General features: G+C 36.4%; 1 protein-coding gene and 1 long non-coding RNA gene across 2 annotated transcripts; one reads left to right on the top strand and one right to left on the bottom strand.

The window, feature by feature from the left end:
* The first annotated feature begins 248 nt into the window (after positions 1–248).
* Positions 249–22,742, top strand: TM2D1 (TM2 domain containing 1). Its single transcript, XM_060689944.2, has 7 exons — positions 249–740; positions 2,213–2,282; positions 2,859–2,967; positions 5,480–5,571; positions 9,681–9,754; positions 11,153–11,271; positions 19,318–22,742. The coding sequence occupies exons 1-6, from the start codon at positions 291–293 to the stop codon at positions 11,261–11,263; spliced, it is 906 nt and encodes a 301-aa protein (XP_060545927.2). The 5' UTR covers positions 249–290; the 3' UTR covers positions 11,264–11,271; positions 19,318–22,742.
* On the bottom strand, positions 2,284–19,464 carry LOC132711312 (uncharacterized). The gene is made up of 4 exons (XR_009622132.2): positions 19,330–19,464; positions 8,012–8,120; positions 7,285–7,404; positions 2,284–2,496 (listed from the first exon to the last, which is right to left on the bottom strand). It is a non-coding gene; the product is annotated as an uncharacterized LOC132711312 (long non-coding RNA).
* Positions 22,743–23,992: the final 1,250 nt, after the last annotated feature.

Genomic DNA, 23,992 nt, shown 5'->3' with positions numbered 1-23,992 from the left:
CCAATAATTGATGTGCACAGATCACAATAGATCGCGAAGGGTTATGTGCGAACGCGTCCACTTCGCTTTGCTTCTTTTTGCCTTCCATCAGGACTCAATCAACCAATTGAAACTGAGAACCTCAAACGTCGTCCAATATAGGAAACAGCCGGCTAAATTTCCCCGCCCCGCCCCGCCTCCCCCCAAAAAGGTCAATCCCGTATTATGTCCTTCCGTTGCTTTGAACCCGAATAGCCATTTTTAATAAGGGCGCTCCGCTTCCTATTTTTATTTAGCCGTTATGTATTTTTATGCAGCCGGAAAGAAGCCGGCGGATAGCCATTTTTACTAAGGGCGCCGGCTTCCCATTTCTATGCAGCCGTTGCCCGGAAAGAAGGAGGCGGGTTTTGCCTTCGTCCCTAAAGAAAACAATGGAAAAGGCAGCCATCTTTATGACGGGCAAGGCGATTTCCCATTTCCGACAGGACGCAGCGCACTGCTTCTGCCCTACTTCGCGCGCTCCGGGATGGCGTCAAACGTTCCGCGAAAGGACTTCTACAACGACAACGTCTGAGGAGAAGGAGGTTTCTTTTCCAACAGGGCCGGCCTTGGCAGGAGGAGAAGCCGCTGTCAAGCGAAAGATAGGCGGCATGGTACCTCTCTGGCCGTTGGGGACTTTGTGGCTGGCTTATTTCGCGGCTCGGGCTGCGGCGAGCGACGATGCTCCATTGAAGTGCGAAGATCTGCGAATCGGCCAATATCCTGAAGGCGGGAGGATGCCAAGGGAACCCGGTCACCGTGGTGATGGGCTTTGCGGGGGGGGGGGCGCGAGGAAGTGGGCGGGGACGGCGTTTTGTAGTCTAAAACGGGTCTCCAATCTTGGCCTCTTGAAGACTTGTGGACTTCAACTCCCAGAATTCCTCAGCCAGCAAAGCTGGCTGAGGAATTCTGGGAGTTGAAGTCCACAAGTCTTCAAGAGGCCAAGATTGGAGACCCCCGGTCTAAAAGGGTCGCGCGAAGCATAATGAGCCGGGTGCTTAAAGAAGCTGCACCTGTTGAATTACACTCCCGTAGTTCTAAAAGGCAGATAATAGTCCAAAGTGGAATACTGGGTTATTGACTACAACCCAGGATTGATGGACCAAAGGCGTAATAGCAGCTGCCAACAGGCCTAGGGTGGAATGAATGTAACCCACTTAAACCCCTTATGAGTGGAAAGAGGTCTGGGGCAGAAATTTGTGACTGGGTTCATACATACTAAGCCAGGCTTTGCAACATTTGGGAAGCTAAGTATTTGCACATAGCTACATCCCTGTGGGCAATGGGGCCAGAACAAAATCTAAATTTAATTTACTTTTTCTTGACCCTTGCAGTGAATAGGTACTATAGGTAGTCCTCGATTTATGAGCCCATAATTTATGTTGCTACATTTGTTAAGTGAATCACTGCAGTTGTTAAATTGGTAACGCAGTTGTTAAGTGAATTGGGCTTCCCCATGGACTTTGCTTCTCAGAAAGTTGCCAAGTTGCCAAGGATAATCACGTGAGCCCAGGACACTGCAACCGTCGTAAATACGAGCCAAAGCATTTTTGGATGCTTTGTTAAGCATCCAAAAATAAATTAAGTGACCATGGGGATGCTGCAACAGTCATATGTGTGAGAAATGGTCATAAGTCACTTTCTTCAGTGCCGTTGTAACTTTAAAAGGTCACTAAACGGACTGCTGTAAGTCGAGTTCCTTTATTGTATAGTTTGTTCAAGCATGATTAATTGTATAAGCCAAAATTAGTTAGCTATTCATGTAACTCCAAACCATAAGCCATGAAAGCGCAGTAGATAAGTTTGTACAACATTGAAAAGCCAAAGAAATAATTATAGTGTATTTATGTGAACCCACTATGTATTACCTTGCTAAACCTATTGTTTAGTCTTCCCTAATATGGTGCCTTCCAGATGTACTAGGAACAACCATAGCTGCTATGACAGGAAATTCTGCTAGTTCTAGTCCCAGAGTATTGGAAAATTTCAGGCCAGAGAAGGCTATATTGTTGATTAAAATAGCTTCCCAATTGAAATATTCCTGTATTGCTTATTTTTCTGGGTAAAAGAAGGAAATGTGGCCATTCAGCCTATACAGTTTTTGGTTAATTGAAATCAAATCTATCATGATGCTGGTTTTAATCTACTGCAGAAACATGGGTTATTTTTGTTTTCCTTAATTGTACAAACATATATATGCGAAGATCCTAAAATAGACAATGCAACCCAAGAACCCATGAAGTGTACTAACCACACTGCATATGGTAAGAGTTACACAATATGTTTAATGTTGCATATTCCTTAATCAAATGCTTCCAGTGGATGAACTGTATATGTTTCCTCCTCTTAGATATCATATAATTTGTTTTATTTAAAGTTGGAAGTGTCTTGGCGACGTTTCGACGAAGTCTCATTCGTCATCTTCAGGCTGGTGTTCTCGGCTTCATGCTTCCAGGAGCAATATATGACTCTGGATGCCTGACCAACAGTTATTAATAAAATAAAAGCAACAAAAATAATACAATTTATAAACAAGAAAAATAATATAAAACCATATTAAAAACCTTCATATTGTTATAATGGTTATTGGCAGTAAATGTTTCTTGGCCGCACATATATTTTAGACATGAAATAATATTACAGGTGCAAAATAATTTTTTACTGTATGTTTAGTTTTTTAAGTTAATTTATTCCTCTTTAAAATACTAAAATTAAGATTAAATTTAACATCTGCTATATGTTAGTCTTCTTGCTAAGAAGATATTTGCTTTATGTTTTCTATATTTGAAATGTTTTCTTATGTCCTGTATATAATGCTGCTGTTATTTTTATGTCCTTAGTTGCCTGTCTTCCAGTCCCAAATATTACTTGTAAAGATTTCAGTGGAAATGAAACTCAGTTTACTGGAAAGGAAATTGGATTTTACCAACCCATTGAGTGTCGAAGTGTGTAAGTGGTAGCTCTGTTTAATATGTAAGAATTAAATTTGTAGTGAGCCTTTGATGTATTAATTATAGAACTTAATTACATATTTTGTATATGTTCCTAAATTACTTTATTGTTTTGAAATGTGCTGCAGTACTTTCCTTTCAGTTCTGGTAGATTGGAGTAGAAATACCATGTTTCACCAGAAATAAGACCCTATCTTATATTTTTTTGAACCCCAAAAGAAGTGCTTGGCCTTATTTTCGGGGATGTTTTATTATTTTGGGGTGCATGGAGCAAACAAGACGGGACTTCTCTTACCTGATTTCCAGCTCTGTCTCCCTAATCCTAACCAGAGGAAATGGCGGGGACCAGCTGCATATGTGTTTAAACATTTTCGGGGGGGAGGGCTTATTTTAGCTCATGCACTTAAAAGCCCAATTGGGCTTATTATCAGGAGATGTCTTATTTTAGGGGAAACAGGGTACTAGACCTGTCTTAATTAATACTTGCTTTACTTGATCATATAGCTATCATACTTGGGATCAGAAAGGATCAAGTCCTAGGAGAGTGAAGATTATTAATGGATTGGATTGTGCCTGTCAATGGACAGATTGAAATGTAATCCACTAAGTAACTGCTGGTTGGAGAGGAGGGTAGGAGAGCAGTTTGGAGCTCAAAATTCTGGGTATGTTAAATCAGTTAAATCAGGGATGTCAAACTCAATTTCATTGAGGTCCGCATCAGGGTTGTGTTTGACCTTGGGGGTGGGACCAGTGGAGGCATGGCCAGCTCGACGTCATTTGTATCGGGGGCGCCTGTGACAGCCTCCTGCAATCCTCTGCCAGCGAAAACGGAGCTTGGGAAGACCCACATGCGACCCTCCCGAGCTCCGTTTTTGCTGGCAGAGGCACCTCGGGCCAGTCCTTAGATATTTCCAGGGTGGCCCCACGGACCAGATCTAAGCACCTGTGGGCTGGATCTGGCCCCCGGGCCTTGAGTTTGACACCCCTGAGTTAAATTAATTCTGATTGCAAACTGGTGGTATATTTTTACAATCACAGGTAGGTTAGGTGTGCGCTGTAAACTGGCATGGCTGCTGTTTTTCATGGGGTAGGAACATCCAAGATGAGCTATTTTCATATATAATATGCTCAAAAATTTACTTTATTTTTACCCTTTATAGATATTTATTTAAACATAAGTTTTTGTTTAATCTTTGAAGGTAAAGTCATATATTGCTGCAGCAGGCTGACAAGATTTGTGCTAACTATAGATAACTGATGTTATTCCTACTTTATTGTCTACCAATTTTCTTGACTAGTTCAAGATATCAGTAATTTGATTTTAACTCTTGATGTATTCCTACAATTATATATGTGCATGATCAGCATAACTAAACATTTGCACAATACATGTAAGATTCAAAGATATAGTGAGGATTTTTTTTAAAAGTGAAAAAGATATATAAAATTGTATGTATAAAATTTTATTTGACTTGGTGTTAATGCACTTCTTCAGTCCTGAAGCATGTTAATCTGAAAATCAGAAAGTCTGTTGCAAATACGTAGCCCATTAAAATAGATGATCAGATGCTTTAGTACAGATTTAATCGAGAGTTAGTTCACCTATGTAGCTACTTTTTATAAATTGGAGTAAATTAATTGTTTTAATTAGTTGTTATCTGTAAAGACTTTTTATGTAAACTGTTCAGGAACTGAATTGATAGAAATTAAACAAGGATTTCCCCCCTATTTTATATGGAAAATACATGAAATAAAACATGTTGAATTACAGTCTTGTTATCATTTGGGAAGTGAATCTCATTGGCAAGGTTTTACTTCTTTTGTTTTGGTTAATTTTGAATTCTATCTTTGCAACTAGCACCTATGACATGGTATGAATAGTGGAGATGACTGAACTACTAATCAAAGATTTGGTTTATAGAGTATTCAAAGTTCCTAGCATTTTTGTGCTCTTATTTTTGGATTACCATGTAATGCTGGAATCATAAGTGCAAAATTTCTCATTTAAAATGAGAGTTTATTAACTTTGCCTTTTAAGTCTATATCTGGAAAAATTTAAATGTATCTGTCTGAACAATGGCACAATGCAATTTGAAATACATTTTGCAAGTAATTCAAACCAGGATATATACAGCATTTGTTGCTGTTGCATGAGAAAATATTGAGGTATGAAAAATCAGTAAAAACACTAGTTTGTTTTTACTTTGTTCTATAAAATTGGCCATAGTAAGTAAAACTGGCTTTACTAGGTATGTGTTTGTACAAGAAGAGCCAAGTCCAAAATTGTATTCAAACCCTGCAATATCTCTTTATCGCATGAAATATTAATGGTCTAATAATGGAGAAATCATTCACTCCTTTTTATATTATTGTTTGGTGTTAAGTATAGCTGGGTTTCCATTTGCTTCAGGTTTGACAGTTTGAAAGTTTTAGTGTTAAATAATTAATGGAGTGAAGAAAATTAATTCAAAAACTGATTCAGCAATTTTCTCTCCTATTTCTATTTCTAGAAATGGCTACTCCTATAAAGTAGCAGTAGCTCTGTCTTTGTTTCTTGGCTGGTTGGGAGCAGATCGGTTTTATCTAGGATATCCTGCATTAGGTAAGTTCCTACTTTTAAGTATATAAAAGTTAATGGCACTGTATTAATTTATTTATATTCCATTTGTATTCCTAAGTGACAGTGGCTTATATAGATATCAAGCTGGAATACCAAGAGGTTTACATATTCGGCAAATACAGGTAGTCCCTGATTTATGAGCGCAGTTGAGCCGAAAATGTCTGTTGCTAAGCAAGACAGTTGTTAAGTGAATTTAGCCCTATGTTACGACCTTTCTTGCCCCATGTGTTCGGTGAATCATTATAGTTATTAAGTTAGCAATATGGCTGTTAAGTAAATCTGACGTCCCCATTGATTTGCTTGTCAAAATGTCGCAAAAGGTGATCACATGACCCCAAGACACTGCAACCGTCATAAATACATGCCAGTTGCCAAGCATCCGAGTTTTGATCATGTGACCATGGGGATGTTGCAATGGTTGTAAGTGTGAAAGCCGGTTGTCACTTTTTTCAGTGCCATTATAAAACTTTGAATGGTCACTAAATGAATTCTAAATTGAGGACTCTTATATGAAATAGAGAACCTCCAAGAATGCTATATTTTTGTATTTCATCACACAATAAAAAAGGTGGGTAGGATCATTTATTCTAGATTTCCTTCTGAGTTCCACTTGAAAAATTAAAACATTGCCCAGTAAGCATTAGCAGTGTTTGCTTATTACAAAGCTATTTATTTGTGCAAAAAAATCACAAATGATTTTCCCCATACAATAAGGCTCTTATTGGGGAGGGAACCTTTATAATGTGCTGTAGATTAGGGATGGAAGGAACAAGGATTTTAACTGTTCTATCTGGAAATTTGAGATATTATGACTCCCTGGAATTCTTTTAGATTATAGTGTTGTGTTGGAATTTGTTCAATTGGCTTCTAACCCATTGCATTTTTTCCACTTGTTAGAAACAGATTTTGTGGGGTGGAAGTGCAGGAAATGATACAATATTAAATAGAATTCTTGGCAGTACTCTTCTGTGAAAGAATATCCACCACTTTTTGGATTTTCAGTTACCATATTTTTACAACTGAACATTATCAGAACATCATGTGGATCCTAGTGGTATATAAACAGAGCATTGCTAAAACGGATGATTATAGCTTTATCATAAGAAAAACATCAGGTGGAAGTGGGATTTGTGATAGATTAGAAGCCATGACTCACTAAAAATATTGATCCTTGTCTTATTCTGCCAACAAACAAACAAATGAAACCTGGATAATGCTCCAGACTTCAGGAAGAGTAGTCTACCAACGGATAATCCAAAAGTGGTTACATGGATGTCACAAGTGAAACGTTGCACTCCTTAATAGGAATTGCATACCAGCTGTCAATAATGGCAGTGGTAGGTGGTAGTTTTGGAGGTGCTTTGCTGCCTCAGGAGCTGAAGAGTCTGCCATTGTTGAATGAAGGATGAATTCTGCTGTTTAGCAAAACCTTTTAGAAAGCTTGGGCTGATTTGCCTTCTCTTGGGAACAAACATATAATATTCTATGGAACGTAGGAAGGATCAGGCCTAAGTCTCTTGCATCTGCACAAGGACTCAAGGCTAGATCCCCGCTTGATCTCTTCTCCCTGCCTGGCTGGGTATTTCCCAACACAAGTGAGTCAAACAAGAAGACTGATTACAAACTTACAAGGAAGTCTACATGACAATGGCTGTAGAAGAAGAAACTCAATTTTTGAACCTAAAATATCCTTACCCAAATCTCATAGAAATATAGTATGATTGAAGAAGGCGAGCACAAGCTAGAAAATCCACGAATGCATTAAGTTGAAACTGTTTTCTTTCGATGGATGGATGGATGGATGGATCAGAATTCCTATGCAACAAAATGAGAGAATAATAATCTTTTTGCAGGACTGTTAGTTTTGTCGCTAAAAGGGGTGCAGCCACTTTCTGTGAGGCTAAAGTGACCGTTACTTTTTTCTTCCTGGGACATGGAATATTCAATGGCTTAGTTATAAATCAAATGAAACAAGCACCAAAAGTTGTTGTTATTTATTCACTCAGACTTTTTTTTTTTTTTGTATCAATGGGGCTTATATGAAATTATGTTACTGACAGTGGCCAAGATCAGCAAGTACCTAGAAAATCCAAACTGGGATGAATACTTTTTCATCCAGAAGTATAACTCTTAAAAACTAGTGCTTTTCTGGTATCTGTATTTTATTATTTGGATGTCAATAATTACTATAAAAAGAATTATTTATCATATGTATGCATACTAATACATAGCAGAAGTCTTAAGGTAAAAAATTAACCTAAGGTTTTTATTGCTTTTCATCTTTATTTACTGAAAAGTGTGATATACAAAGTTGTATTTTTGGTATCTTGATGATTCCATAGAAATAACAATAATTTGAAAAGAAAAATAATAATTTGTACATGGAAATCATAAATAGTAACTAAGACAGGATTTGTCTTACCTATAAATAGAATAAAAAACAGCATGAGGCTGCCATTTCTTGGCAGAAAGTTTTTATAGGTGGCTGAGTTCAGAGAAAAGGCCACCTGTTTAACTTCATATGATGATACCTGGAGGAAAATATATAATTATTTCTTCAGATTTATATGGTTCAGATATTCCATTAAAGTACTTGCATCTCAAACTAAGGGTTTTAAAAGTCAAAAGAGTATATTGAATTGTGTCCAGAAACAAATTAACATCTTATGAAGTTCTGTTAGTATAATAAGATCACACTATAAATGGATGACAGGATTTGAACAAGTTGAAGTTTCTGAAGGCTTAACCAAGACAGACCCACACATAATAAAAATTGCTAAGATATAATTCTGAGCAGGTTATCCTTTTCCATGATGTAGTTTTGTGTACAGATTTTGCTCAGGAGAATAAGCAGCACTGTTAGAAACGTTAAGACTTTTTTTTTCTGAACAACTTCATGGGTGCCACTGCTCCATTATTTTAGACTTAAAACTAAACATAATGATTGAAAAATAAGCAGAAAGCCAGCCTTATGATGTGATACTCAAGTAACTTGAGTCATGTTTCGTGTTTCAAACTGCTTTGTACTTTTAGTATGGTTTGCTGCTGATGTCTTACTTGTTGAGAACTTTTAAGAGATTTTGAAGTTGGAAGCAAAGTCAGCTGTGTTTACATTAAGCTTATAAAGTTTTCATCTAATTATGGGCTCTTTACCTTTTTTTGTTTGTTTTGATGTTTGTAAAATGAAGTACTTTAATTTAAATCTGTTTTGCTCTGCTAAACTACCCCCTTTCTGAATCCCAGACTATTTAGATTCCCACATAGCTGCTATTTATCTAATTTTAAAAACCATCTATACAATTCTTAGTTGCAGAAATGTTCACATGTCTAATACTGCCTTTTTTGCCCAGAGACAAAATATACATAATTACATAATATAGATTGTGTAATAATTGCTCGCAGTGGGTAAGTGAAACATATGCCTGATAATTGCAAAGAATAGTTTTGTGGAGGTTGGATAAATCAGATTGTTAATACTTGGTTCTGAAGAGGCCAAGGTGGATTGATATTATAATTATTTGGGTAATTACAGATTATAGTATAATAGTATCATTTGACCACAAGCTCTAGTAGTCTCCAGCCTAAAATAAACCCCAATAGGTAGAAGTAAGAAATGATCACCTGTCATTTTGGAGACAAGTTATTTTATGTTGATTGTCTAAATGTATAAACTACATTTTTTTGTACAATTTGCTTCATTGGTGTCTCACCAAACAAAGTTTTCCTTGTTTTCCTTTCTCTGTCCCACAAATTGAGCTGGCATGGCTATTAGATTTAAAGAATCGCCATTATTCTTTCAAACTTGTTAAAAAGTTGCTTTGGATAGCTTGTTTCTCGCAGTCCCTTTTGGTATTGAAGCTTCAGTGGTTTAAAGTTTTGTTTAGGATTCTCTGTGTATGGATTAAGAGGAAGCTACTAATACAGAAATAGTAAAAAAAAAAAAACTACCCTGGGATTTCCCTATACCTATGGTAATTTATAAGTTTAGGGGCATGGATAAACCATTACAGTGAGAAAAAACATTTTTTTCTAGAAATTGCAATACTCTAAAATACATCCACTGATTGGCATAATTACAACTTTTTTCACAGGTTTGTTAAAGTTCTGCACAGTGGGATTTTGTGGAATTGGTAGTTTGATTGACTTCATTTTGATTTCAATGCAGGTAAGTTCAAAACATCCAGCATAAAGGTCCTTTTTTTAGGTCTAAGAAGCACTTAGACGTCTAGCAACAGATTTCTGGCACATTGCTTTTTTTTTTTTTAATCTGAATAGTTGACTCCCACATTGCCTTTTTATGTTCCCATCAGTTTTGAAAGCAGCTTGTCACAAGAACTGTGCGATTTGTGTAGAAGAATGTTACTTTTTTATTGTTTTTAGGTTTGTTTTTAGATAAGAAAAAGCCTACACAAATTCTGTACAATTAGACATCTAAACATCAACTTGCCCACATATCATTATATAGTTTTCCTATATTGCAAAATATAGGATATTTTTTCAGTAATTATGGATATTTTCATAGAAGCTTGTATATTAAAGGTAGTGTTCAGAAGAATGTTTAAGAATTGGAAAAAATAAAAATACATTTATATTTGAATATTTTATTAAATGGATGTTTAATAAGTACATATATATGCAAGCCTTCATTGTATAAATGTAGCAGAAACATCTGCTAGCACGAAGCTTCTGCTTATTAGAAAGTTAGTTTCTATCATTGCATACAAGTGAGAATCTAATGCATTGGTTCCGCTTAGTCAAAGCTGTTAAAAGATTTTAAAAAGTTAATTAAACTCCAGTAGTTTGGGTTGTATTCCTAGTAGTTTCACAAGTTGAAGAGCATCAGTTCTTGTTTTTGTCCTGATGAAATGTTTGTGGTATACATTTTTATTCTTTTTCCTACACACATGTCTTGGAATTAAATCTGCCCACATTTAGTATGAAAAATGTATACCCTCAGAAGTTAATTTCCATGTAATTTTTATAGCAAAAGAGAAAAATTCACAGAGCTTTAATGACTGATGATGAATCTGAACCTGGGTTTCTGGTCCTAGAGTCTAGACCAACTTGTTAATTACAATTCCTTCTTAATATAATTCAGAGCTCCCCAAACTTTGTGGCACTGTGACTCCATAAAATCATAAGCGAATTGGTGCAACTTCTCCTTTAACAAACTAATAATTTTATTAGAATTAGATTAGGTAAGAATTAAATATGCTTCTTGTTTTCAATTGTTGATATATTTTGCAGGTTCTCCTGTTTTGTGAAAGCCGCTCACTGTAGGCGTACACAGCAAAGCCAAAGTTCTGTCAAAATTCCCTCTCCTACTTTGTCTTTCCAAGCTTGTAACTTCTTGGAGAAATGCCTTTTCCCTCAGACAAGTACAAGCTATTTATCTGCTTATATCGAGGAGAATTTCAGACATGTTATGAGTTTTATAGTTATTTTGTAGCCATAATAAATGCAATATCATGGATATGGAGGAAGGTTGCAGAAAACGTGTGTGTGTGTGTATGTGGTGTATTTTAAAATAGAATTTTTAACAATGTAATACTTTCTTTTCCAGATTGTGGGTCCTTCTGACGGTTCTAACTACATAATAGATTATTATGGTGCAAGGCTTACCAGGCTGAGTATTACGAATGATACATATAGAAAACCTCAAATGTACCCTTAATGTTGCCAGTAAGTTTCTTAATATGAATATTATAAAATGTTGTCTTTGACCAATCAAGCTATTTTTTGTCAAACAGATTACTTTATATCAGGGGTAGGTAATTATGGCAGCTTTATTACCTGTGGACTTCAACTCCCAGAATTCCTGAGTCAGCATGGCTGGCTCAGGAATTCTGGGAGTTGAAGTCCGCAGGTTGTAAATTTGTCACAGTTACCCAACCCTGCTTTATACAAAAGGATAAAATAATAAATCTATTTTCCTTTCATTCCTTTCAGTTATGATTTCTGAAAATCTGTAAAAATAACTTAATTGGAATGAGCTAAGGGAATCGACATGATCTTGTTACATGCTTTTTCAGTGTGGTTCTTGCCGGCTTTTTGTCAAAATTGGTGACTTTCTCCACTTACATACATATCCATCCTACCCTTTTTTCAATGGAGATGAATTTATATTATAATGGAAAATAACAGAAAAAGGGCCTAAAAAAGAAAAAAATCCTTTCTGCGTAGATATATGTTCTCTGATAAAATTGATTTTGAATCATTTTTTTAACAATTCTTAAAAATATATTTTATCGTTACACGAATGCACAATCTATGAACAAGACAAAAATGTCCATATTTTTGAAGTAATGTTTTAAAAATCAGATTTTGAATGTAATGTATAGTATAGTAGTGGCAATTTACAGTATTTAATTTATATCCCATTAATATTATTTTTTTATAAACAACTCCAGGCATAAAAAATATCCAATACCCCCTTCGTCCTCCTATTTTCTCCATAACAGCAACCCTATAAGGTAAGTTAGGCTCTGAGAGAAAGATTGGCCCAAGGTCACCTAGGCTGCCTTCATGCCTCAGATGGGATTAAAACTCGTGGACTCCTGATGTGTACCCTGGTTTCCATTGTCCCATGTATTCAGTTGCTCTGTTCTATATAAAATTAAAAACACAAAAATGCTAGAAATTGTTTTCCAGATACGACAATTCAAGAAAACTCAATCCAGTCGTTGCTTTTCCTTGTCACTCAAAAACAAAAAAGTTATTTTAAATGTGGACAATTACATGCTATTAGGGCACAGCTGCTAATGTTGTACAATCATTATTTTTACTCTTCTTCCATGCACAAAGTCTCCTTATTTTGTTCTTTATAGTGTCAAAATAGTGAAACATAGCCAAAGTGTGCACAAACATCCAGAACTTGCAATGTTTCACTCTTTTAATCATGGGATAAAAGGTCATATATTCATTAGTTTTATTTTGTGTTTGGTAGTATATTTTTAACTTATCCAAGCCCTGAAAATTTAAATACTGTGTCAGCCAGTAAACTTTAGTCATGGACCCACTCCTGTTGTCATTGGCCTGAAGTTGAACAGGTAGATAGAGACAAAGGAAAGGTCAATTAAACATATGTTCAGAAATCAAGAACCATTTTGGGAATAACAAAAAGCTGACTGACTGCCCGATAACCTTAGTGCTGCTTTTAAATACTTTGTTATGAGATGTCATCGTTCATGGTTGATTGGAATGTTATCATCCCTTTTCTTTGCAAGCTGCGCTTTCTTTTCAGAAAAACTGCCAGGTTCAAAAATATAGTCATAGATGGGCTGCTAAGCTTTTGAACAGTTGAATTTCCAAGTGCAACAATTATTCTACATTGGTTGAAATTTGCTGTCAGCCTGTTAAATCAAAAAGAAAAAAAAGTGCCCTGTGCATGTACTTTTTTGTATTTCGGAGAAGTATTTTTCAAATTATTGCTGTCATTCTTTTGCTGCCTGGTAGCAAAACGAATTTTCTTAAATTCTTAACTGTTGCGTCTATTGTTTAGTATGGGGAAAATTTTAAGTATAATATTTTTAAAATCACCAACTGGGTTAATTTTTCTGGGTTTAGATGAGAAGCAGCACTCAGCATGGACTACCACTTCACTTTATTATTTTTTAACTGTAGGACACCAGTATTATTTTGAGTTCATTTTGTTCCCTATACAATACTAAGATTGGAACATTAATTCCCAGCATATCTCTAAAGAATATTATGTATCTTTAATGAACAGCAAATGAACAGCAAATAGTGTTAAAGTCATGCTGTCAGCTTTCAGACCAAATATGGCGTTTGTACGAGATATTTAAAGACCTGATTTAATGTTCCAATTGTAGAATTGAGTCTCCAACTGCACGGCAATTGTAAATAAAATCTTCTTCTATTTATATTGACAGATTTTTCTTATGGTCCTTCTCAGTCTTTTATCACATGCAAAAATGACACAGTTTAAGTTCAATGTGAAGTCATATTTTCAAAATAAAGCTACCCCTTATCCTACTTTGATAATTGTAGTAAATATATTATAACTGCTGGTGTGTATTAAAGACTTTAAATGCATTTTAAATGTGATAAATATCTTCACCCAGGAACAGAATCTGCACTTAAGTGGTGAAACTCATGAGATATTAATTATAGTTATCTTTATTTCAGTAAAGCTTTTCAACCCATTAAGTGTGTACGTAAGCTTTTTGTTACAGTGGGCTGAGGTATTTGTTATTTGGCTATGGCAGCTACATTTTAAGTAATATTTTTCACACTATTAATCTGGATTGAATTAGCCAGCACAGTAAAATCTAAAACTTAATTTCAGAATTTGGGATAGACTGTAACGTTCAGTGTGGGTTTTGGGATGGCCACTGTGTTACAGTCTATCCTAAATTCTGCAATTAAAACTTAGATTATACTATGTAAAATCTGTAAAAAATAAAACAGAATGACACACCTTCCAAGGCAGACCTGGTCATTTTACAGCCCATGGGCCACATCTGGCCCATAGGCGATCGCAGTCTGGGACTCGGGGAACAGGGCATTGGCAGCATTGGGAGCATGGTATGTGTATCAGGAGTGGGACATCAGTGCAGTATTGGAGGTGGGCAGCAGCAGCAGCATTGGGGATAGGTGGGCATGGCCTTCCACAGCAGTCCCAGTTTGCCATGTGATCCCTTGGGAAAATTAATTGCCCACCCCTGTTCCAAAGGCATTTTTGGTAAGGGTTGAAGCTGGGAAGACTCTGATTCTCATGCAGAGAACATCAAGGTCAGGAAATGAATAGCCACACAAAGAAACAATTCCTCTGTTTGCTAGATGAAAGATATATGTACAACTTCCCAATTTTCTGCAGTAAAGTTTATTTCTTGAGTCAGCTCTGGAAAAGTGGACTGGGAAGAGATATCCCTACATATCTATGTATTCTGTAAATGGATAAAGATGTAACTGTACTAGAGTATTCCAAATAATGTAGATGAATTTGCTCACCACTACTGGCCACATTGATATTGTAGTTATTTGAGTGGTAGTTTGGAAGACAGTAAGAAACAATGTTTTTCCATACAGTGGATAAGCCTGATATTAATTATGTTCTCTTAGTAAAGCTATGTATCTATGCCTAACTATCACCTATTACCTAGTATTTGCATTGTTCAGCTCAGCAGCAATGTCTCTTTTATCCTGTGCTGATTCACTAAGACTAAGAGAGCTTCTGCTTAAACCAAATTCTCATTTAAGGCTGAGGCTTTAATCGTAGGAAGCAAATACTGAACTTTTAAAACCCAGTTGTGCATTCAGAATGTTTTACTGCTAGGTTTTGCTTCCTAAAGTGATAACATTACATACAATCCATCTATTGTTTAAAAAATTGTGAGATATCTATGGATTTCTTACTTATTCTTTATGGGCGGTTATATAGGCTTAAGTGGTGTGTTTTAACAGTCCATTGCATATATTAAAAAAGAATGTGCCTGCTTTCAGAATCCTTCAGAAAACAAAAATATATATATAATAGTTTCAGCAATTGCATATGAAGCGTCATGTTCGTAAATTGTGTTTGACAATTCTAGACATCATAATCTATTAATGAAATTGCTGTGTAAATCCTCTTCTGAAGAAATTTGCTTTATTCCTCTTCAGAACGGGATGTTTATATGGCTGCACAATTGTACATTTATACAGAGTAGAACTACATTGTTTATAACAATTGAGTTATGTTCATTTTCAGCCTCTCCCTCAGACAAGAATAAAAAATACTTTTCTTTGTTTTATGATTAACAGAGAAAAGTTTTGGCTTTCAGTTGATTGATTTTTAGTATGGTAATTATTCTAGCAAAGTCTGCTTTTAACCATAGTATATGTTAAAATATGTTCATGTCTAAGAACTGGAAAAATTACGTTTTTCCTTTGCACAATTCATTATTTTCTACCTGCAGAAGCGCAGCCAAAAGTATGTGAGTATCCATATAATACAGTCTCAGATTTTGGACTGTTTTTGTAATGTTATCTCCTCTGATACCAGTTTTCAAGGAAAACTTGCTCCATTTAAATGTTTCATGTAGACAGGTTTCTCAGTTCTGCCTTCAATTCTTTAACCTGAAAATGTATCACTAACCCACACTGCCTTGTTTAACAGAATAGCAGAGTTAGAAGGGACCTTGGAGGTCTTCTAGTCCAACCCCCTGCTTAGGCAAGAAACCCTACACCACTTCAGACAAATGATTATCTAATCTCTTCTTAAAAACTTCCAGTGTTGGAGCATTCACAACTTCTGGAGGCAAGTTGTTCCACTGATTAATTGTTCTAACTGTCAGGAAATTTCTCCTTAGTTCTAAGTTGCTTCTGTCCTTGATTCGTTTTCATCCATTGCTTCTTGTCCTGCCTTCAGATATTTTAGAGAATAGACTGACTCCCTCTTTTTTTGTGTGGCAGACCCTTAGATATTGGAATTGCTATCATGGCACTCCTAATCCTTTTTTTCATTAAACTAAACATACCCAATTCCTTCAACCGTTCTTCCCATGTTTTAGCCTCCAGTCCCCTAATCATCTTTGTTGCTCTTCTCTGCACTCTTTCTAAAGTCTCAACATCTTTTTACGTTGTGGCGACAAAAAATAATCTCTATACTAAGTACAAAAAGGACTTTCTGCCAGCTCTACCTTTTATGCATAGGTTAAACGAGAAAAAGGTTTAAGACGTATTTATATTATCTCTATAGAACTTAGTAAACTCGTTAGCTAGGTTGGTATCATGTCATGAGGTTTCTTCATATACAGTCAGGTCCAGAAATATTGGGACATCGACACAATTCTAACATCTTTGGCTCTATACACCACCACAATGGAGTTAGAATGAACCAAACACAATGTGCTTTAACTGCAGACTGTCAGCTTTAATTTGAGGGTATGTACATCCAACTCAGGGGAACGGTGTAGGACTTACAGCAGTTTGCATATGTGCCTCCCACTTGTTAAGGTACCAAAGGTAATGGGACAGAATAATAATCATAAATCAAACTTTCCGTTCTTAATACTTGGTTGCAAATCCTTTGCAGTCAATCACAGCCTGAAGTCTGGAACGCATAGATATCACCAGACACTGGGTTTCATCCCTGGTGGTGCTCTGCCAGGCCTCTACTGCAACTGTCTTCAGTTCCTGCTTGTTCTTGGGACATTTTCCCTTCAGTTTTGTCTTCAGCAAGTGAAATGCACGCTCAATGGGATTCAGGTCAGGTGATTGACTTGGCCATTGCATCACATTCCATTTCTGTCCCTTCAAAAACTCTTTGGTTGCTTTTGCAGTATGCTTTGGGTCAGTGTCCATCTGCACTGTGAAGCGCCGTCCAATGAGTTCTGCAGCATTTGGCTGAATGTGAGCAGATAATATTGCCCAAAACACTTCAGAATTCATCCTGCTACTTTTGTCAGCAGTCACATCATCAATAAATACAAGAGAACCAGTTCCATTGGCAGCCATACATGCCCACGCCATGACACTACCACCACCATGCTTCACTGATGAGGTGGTATGCTTAGGATCATGAGCAGTTCCTATCCTTCTCCATCCTCTTCCCATCACTCTGGTACAAGTTGATCTTGGTCTCATCTGTCCATAGGATCTTGTTCCAGAACTGTGAAGGCTTTGTTAGATGTTGTTTGGCAAACTTTAATCTGGCCTTCCTGTTTTTGAGGCTCACCAATGGTTTACATCTTGTGGTGAACCCTCTGTATTCACTCTGGTGAAGTCTTCTCTTGATTGTTGACTTTGACACACATACACCTACCTCCTGGAGAGTGTTCTTGATCTGGCCAACTGTTGTGAAGGGTGTTTTCTTCACCAGGGAAAGAATTCTTCGGTCATCCACCACAGTTGTTTTCCGTGGTCTCCCGGGTCTTTTGGTGTTGCTGAGCTCACCGGTGCGTTCCTTCTTTTTGAGAATGTTCCAAACAGTTGTTTTGGCCACGCCTAATGTTCTTGCTATTTCTCTGATGGGTTTGTTTTGTTTCTTCAGCCTAATGATGGCTTGCTTCACTGATAGTGACAGCTCTTTGGATCTCATCTTGAGAGTTGACAGCAACAGATTCCAAATGCAAATAGCACACTTGAAATGAACTCTGGGCCTTTTATCTGCACATTGTAATTGGGGTAATGAGGGAATATCACACACCTGGCCATGGAACAGCTGAGAAGCCAATTGTCCCATTACTTTTGGTCCCTTAACAAGTGGGAGGCACATATACAAATTGCTGTAAGTCCTACACCGTTCACCTGAGTTGGATGTACATACCCTCAAATTAAAGCTGACAGTCTGCAGTTAAAGCACATTGAGTTTGTTTCATTCCAACTCCATTGTGATGGTGTATAGAGCCAAAGATGTTAGAATTGTGTCGATGTCCCAATATTTCTGGACCTGACTGTATGTTGCTCTGTTAAAGGTAGTGACTTCTTTCTTTGTAGCAGGTATGCAGACACATGGCCTTCTAAATTCTGCTTTGTAATTGGAATAAAATAAGTAACATTTAATTAGTGTGTGAACAATTGATATCTGAACAAAAGTACTTCATTCAGGAGTATTCCGTTCCAGCGTATAAAGTGAGATTACATAACTACTGAATTTCCTTTGTTTCTTTCAAAGAAGGTGGCCTCAGGTATCTAATGTCCCAGTTCACATCTAGTATATCAAATATAGGCAGTAGTTTTAAAAACTGTAGATACACCAGTAGAAGAGAATATTAGTAGCTCTGGATTGAATTGTATAGTCCTTGGTGCTCTTTGTGCCTGGCTGTTTTTGGCTGCACTGATTATGTTACATAGTTTGGCAATGAAATGTCTGCAGGAAAACAGCCAAGCTCAGAGAGCACCAAGGATTCCACACTATAGATATACCTTAGATCAGCAATTCTTAAAGTTTGGGAATCCCCAATACCCTTTCATGGGGTGCACAAAGTAAAGTAAATATCTTTTTTAACTGTTCATTTTAAATTCTAATATAGTAAATATCAGAAGGCCAGTTTGGTGTAGTGGTAAAGGCATGAGGCTAGAACCTGGGGGATTGTGATTTCTAGTTCTGCCCTGGGCCCAAAACTGCCTGGGTGTCCTAGGGCCAGTCACTCTCTCAGCCCTAGGAAAGAGGCAATGGCAAACTGTTTCTGACAGCTTGCTAAGAATATTGCAGGATCATGTCCAGAAGTCTCCAAGAGTCAAGATAGACTCAAAGACGCACATTTACTAATATCAGCCAACAAATCAAAGTTCTTTGGGATCATCAAGCATTTTTAAGAACATAAAAGGATCATGTGATCAAATTGTTTGAGAACCACTGCCTTAGATTACAGATAGTGATATAAGCAAGGAAGAAAAACAAATATGTTTATCCAACATAGCCTCAACCTATGAATTTGCAAGCAGTGCTGGAAATGTGTTTGAAGTATGGGGCAACAATATTGGAAGAAAATTCCATTGAGTGTCCATTGCACAGTAACTTATCTGAATATAGAATCTTATACAGTAAAATAATGGATAAATTGAAGGCATAACCTACCTTCCTTGATAATATGATATAACTGCTGTTCAAGTTCTGTATAACAATCCTTAATTTTATTATTGCAAGGAAGACTAAAGCTGGACAATCTTAAACTTTTGGGGTGTGCTCTTTGTACTTGCCAAGGAGGAAAAAAAGCTTTAAATGTATTCTCTTATACTTTAGCTATGCACACGTTTTATGGCTGATCATTTTTTTTCCAGGAGTTCACTTACTTTATTTGAGTGTGAGAAGATGCCTGCGTATGAAATGATGGAAGAGCGCCGTCTTCAGAGGACTGAGAAGTTTCATCAACTCTTTTGTCGTCAGCTCTTTGTGCACAAAGGAAAAATAGTAGGCTGTGTTATTATATACTCTGCTGATCAAACAAAAGGAGTTAGAGCCTTTGCACCAACTTTAACCCTATTGAAAAGAAGACAATGAGTTATCTTTTAAATTGTTTGGTAAATAAAAGCAACCAATGGACTTTTAAATGATGAATGCATCATGAACTACTGCACAAAAGACTTTATACACGTTGTACAAAAACTGAAAAAGGTGTGTGGATGTAAAGGGAAAAGCAAGGAGAAATTACCTCAACACTCAACATCCCTTGTCCTACTGCTATTTAAAAATGAGCAAAGGAGAAATCACACACAAAAATGTGGTGTTGTGCAGATGTACTAGGTTCCAGCTCATTCGCTCGCTCCCTCGCTCCCTCACATCAAGTACATTCTGTCCTCTTGGCAGTAAGTTGATGGGATATTTAGAAGCTGCGAACTGTTCTGAAAGTTTCACATAGTGGGTTATGGGCCATGTGTGTTTGATCAAAATTCAATTACTGCACTGCGCCAGGCTTGGAAACCTATCATTGCGAGTTATGAAGTATGACGAAATAAGCTTCTCTAATTGGTTCAGTATGGGGAGCAGTCTCAACCAAGCTTGTTATGATAAATAGCTTCCTATGTTAAAGGTCCTCCAGAGCTTAAGTGTCTTGGCTCACCTCCTTCAATAGAATAAGAATATTGTTCCCTAGGAACATTTACATCATTGTCTCTTTTCCCAGGTTGGAGTTAAATATTTGTAGCATTTTTATCTTGCTGTTCTTGAGGAATCTAAACATAAATACATGTCACTTCTCCAGTCATAAAATATCTTGTGTCCCTGTACGCAACTGGTTATTGGTAATGTCACTTTTGTCAGCTTGGAAGTTCTTAGCTGTTGTTTAAAGTCAAATCCACTTTACAAGCCCTTTAAAAATTGAGGTCGAATGCTCTGCAACTCCTAGCTTAGATTTGCCGCTACTAAAAGTGTTCCACACATGGATTTTTTTTAGCAGATTTCTGTTATGAATTACATAACAGATTATCCTCTTTTAAACAAACAAAGGTAGAACTAGAGAAGTCTCAAGCTACTATACGTGGCTGCATTGTGTTTCATGTGCACAGATGCCATTTCACTTTGAGAAAAAGGTATAAAGTATATTGTTTTTCTGCTTCTTTGGTTAAGAAACTAGAGAAAAATAAGCCTTGTCCTTCCCTTTAGTAATTTGTCATGTGGAACTCAAATTAGTTATCTGAATAGGTCATTTCTTTTTTCCTATAGTAATTTAATACAGTTTTATCCGGATTTCATTTGTTTTATGAGCTTTGATCTCATCATAGTTTGCCTTTATATTTAAATGTCCTCTTTAACCTTCTGCCAAAAGATATGTGTAACGCTGAAGTCGGCATTTTCAGCATGTACTATATTTGCTGCAAAATTTCAATTTTATAAACCATTCTCCTTAGTCATCACTTAATCAAGCGATGACTAAGTGCAGCAATATAAAATTAAAGGGAGGAAAACTTGATACAATAAACGTAAAATCTACATCTGGGTAAAGATAAGAAACACGCACTCCCATTGTTTTTCAAAGTAGAATGGGATCAAATATTTCAGAATGATTGATAGGGGAAGATGCATAATGGAAAATATGGGGCAGATGATGCGGGGTTTTTTTTTTAGAACAAAACTCGGAAGAATATTGTATTACATTTTTTAATAACAATTCCGCCAGAAGTAACTTTACCTGTAAAAATAGAATATGATGGCAGGCATTTATGTTAAACCTCCTTCTGGCAAATCAGCTTTTTTTTTTTTTTGTATTGAATCTCACTTGATTGAATAGCATTGGGGTTGCCAGAGTAAATGCTATTATCAGTGTACAGTAATTAAGGAAATAGTCTTTGTCACTCGAACAGCATCCAGGCTGTGTCTGCTGTAATAAAGTTAAATGATAAAGAAATCTCTTTAAATAAAGTGCAGCTACTGGAGCACGGTTACTCTTGAAATGCAGTGGAACAATGCAGTAGAAAATTACTGGTGATAGGAAAATATGCCCACTGAACACAATGTAAGGGCTTCTTAAATATCTAAGTATATAACATACATAATCTTCCAATTTAAAGATAAAGATGTTAATCCCTCATGTCCAAAGAGTGACAAGCTTGGCACACATTAATCTTGTATTTGATCTTCAAATTATTAATTAAGTGAATCATTAGAACCTAGAAATGTTTTGAAACCTATGTATAAAATGTACAAATTGAGTGATGTCATATGCTTATGGGTTAAGATCCTATACATTTTATTATAAAGTATCAATACCTTCAATCTTAAGGCCATCTGAACCTAATATAAATTATAATACAAACAATGTTTCCTCCAAGGTTAGGCCTTCCATATGAAAATATATATTTTTTTGCATCTTTGTAACTAACTATGTCTTAGTTGAAAAGATAAATAACCGGACCTCATGTGAACAATAGGACGTGACGTTTGTACCTGTAAACATAAGCTGCCAGCTTGCAAGTTTTTGAGATGAGGATGGCATTAAGACCTATTCTGAGGGCTGTATCTGGGAAATGTAGATGCCCAGGGAATGAGTAATTCAGGGTAAAGAGCAAAGGGTTTCTTTTGCTAATGGAATACTACACCGTGAAACATTTACAGTAGATGTCATCATAGAAATGATTCCAAGATGTGTTTCTTAAAATATCTATGACTCTTCTGAAATTGTTTAGCTTCTGCAAAAAGAAGAAATGATGTTGGGAGTTTAGGTTTCTGAGAACGGTGGTTGGGCCACAGCTTCCACCTGGGAGAACATAGAAGAAAGTAGCCTGAATCTCATCTGGCATTAGCCAGATTTTCTACAGATTCTGTTCTTGAAGATACATCTGCATTCAGGATTTTTATTTTATTTTTGTGGGATTCTTCATCTGTGTTTGCATGAAAGTAAAGGCTTTGATGTTGCAGGTTGCACTGAGATATATTAAAGGTCAGCTGCCTAACCTTCCAGATGAGATTTGATACTCTTTCCCTAATGGAATGAATAATCATAATGCCATTTCCCCCTCTTTGTAGAAAAAAAAATGCCAAGGGCCTGGTTCAGCTCCATAAACTAAGTTTCATAAATATTTATTTTATTATTTATTCTGTTTATGAAAGTTATCTGTTTTTTATGAAGCCAGAATGGATCTTTTCTCTACTGAATTATTCCTAAGGTTTGATCTTTTTTTGGGATGTATGCTCCTTGGGTAGTCTACATTAGAGCATTATGCTCTTGGAAATATGTATTCCTTAATAAATCAAATTTCATGATTTAAAATGTAGTAATGTATTAAATATTCTTCATACTTTATGCTGGTATTAAGATTAATGGATTACTAGCTTTGATATGTTCATCTAATGCCATATTCTGGCTTTGACCATTTCCAGAGCATTTCGGCAGCTGAATGTGAATGTGCTGAACGTGAATGTGCTGACAACTAAGGTGGAGAAAACCTTCACTTTTTTCTTGCCATGGGCTCAGATGAGCATGAAAATATAATAGCAATAGCACATAGAGTGATTTATCGCTCCATAGTACTTTACAGCACTCTCTAATCGGTTTACAGAGTTAGCATATTGCCCCAACAATCTGATTCCTCATTTTACCGACCTCGGAAGGATGGAAGTCTTGAGTCAATCTTGAGCTGATCAGGATCGAACTCCTGGCTGTGGGCAGAGTTTGCCTGCAATACTGCATTCTAACCACAGTGTCACCACAGCTCTTAAGACACTGTTATATTCCCTCTGATCACACATTATTATTATTATAATTCTCTTCTTCTGTTGTGATAGAGAATACATGATAAGAGCAATAGGTTTAATCATGAAAAGTAATATTCAGAGTTTTGTCTTTTCTGGTAAAAAATTCCTGCGGATTTTCATTTTACCAAATTCAGAGATCCTGAATACAACTAATGAAAATCTTTAAGGACTCTAGCTTTCAATACAATTCCAAAGCATATGTTGTTAAGCACATGTTTAGGCTGTAATTATTTTCAATTGTGTATTTTCAGAGGTTTTTGTAATGGCATTCAGTGCTGTGCGCTGCTATTGAAGCAGGATGTGTGTGTGTGTGTGTAAAATACATGTAGCCCAATGGTAACTATTAGAACTGATGGGGCTGAGGATAGTGTAGCAAAGTTTATATACAGAATCAAAGATAGAGCAAGTTAACCTTCATCCCAAAACAGAGTTGGAAGAATGCCTTTGAGATCAGCACAATAATACAAAAATAGGCTTAGAAGTTGCATTTATAAATGCAAGAGCAAAAGGGCAAAGTGAACCAGGCATTCTATAAGATCATGACTTAAGACGTATCATGAAATAACTCTTCGATAATTAGGTTAATGCAGTTCTTAAAGCAGAACACTTCCTTTACTCAGCCTCGTGCAGAAGTTTGGAAAAAAAAAATGGCTGCTTGAATAGGTGCTGCACTCACAAAGTACCTCAGAATTGTTTTCAAAGAGTGGGCCATTATTCATTCCAAAAGCAGCTAGCCTTGGAAGAGACTGGGCTCACACAAGGTCA

This window comes from Pantherophis guttatus, chromosome 3 (assembly GCF_059756535.1).
Source record: "Pantherophis guttatus breed Tessera chromosome 3, ASM5975653v1, whole genome shotgun sequence".
Taxonomy (NCBI): Eukaryota; Metazoa; Chordata; class Lepidosauria; order Squamata; family Colubridae; genus Pantherophis; species Pantherophis guttatus.
This window is presented reverse-complemented; position numbering and strand designations above follow the sequence as displayed.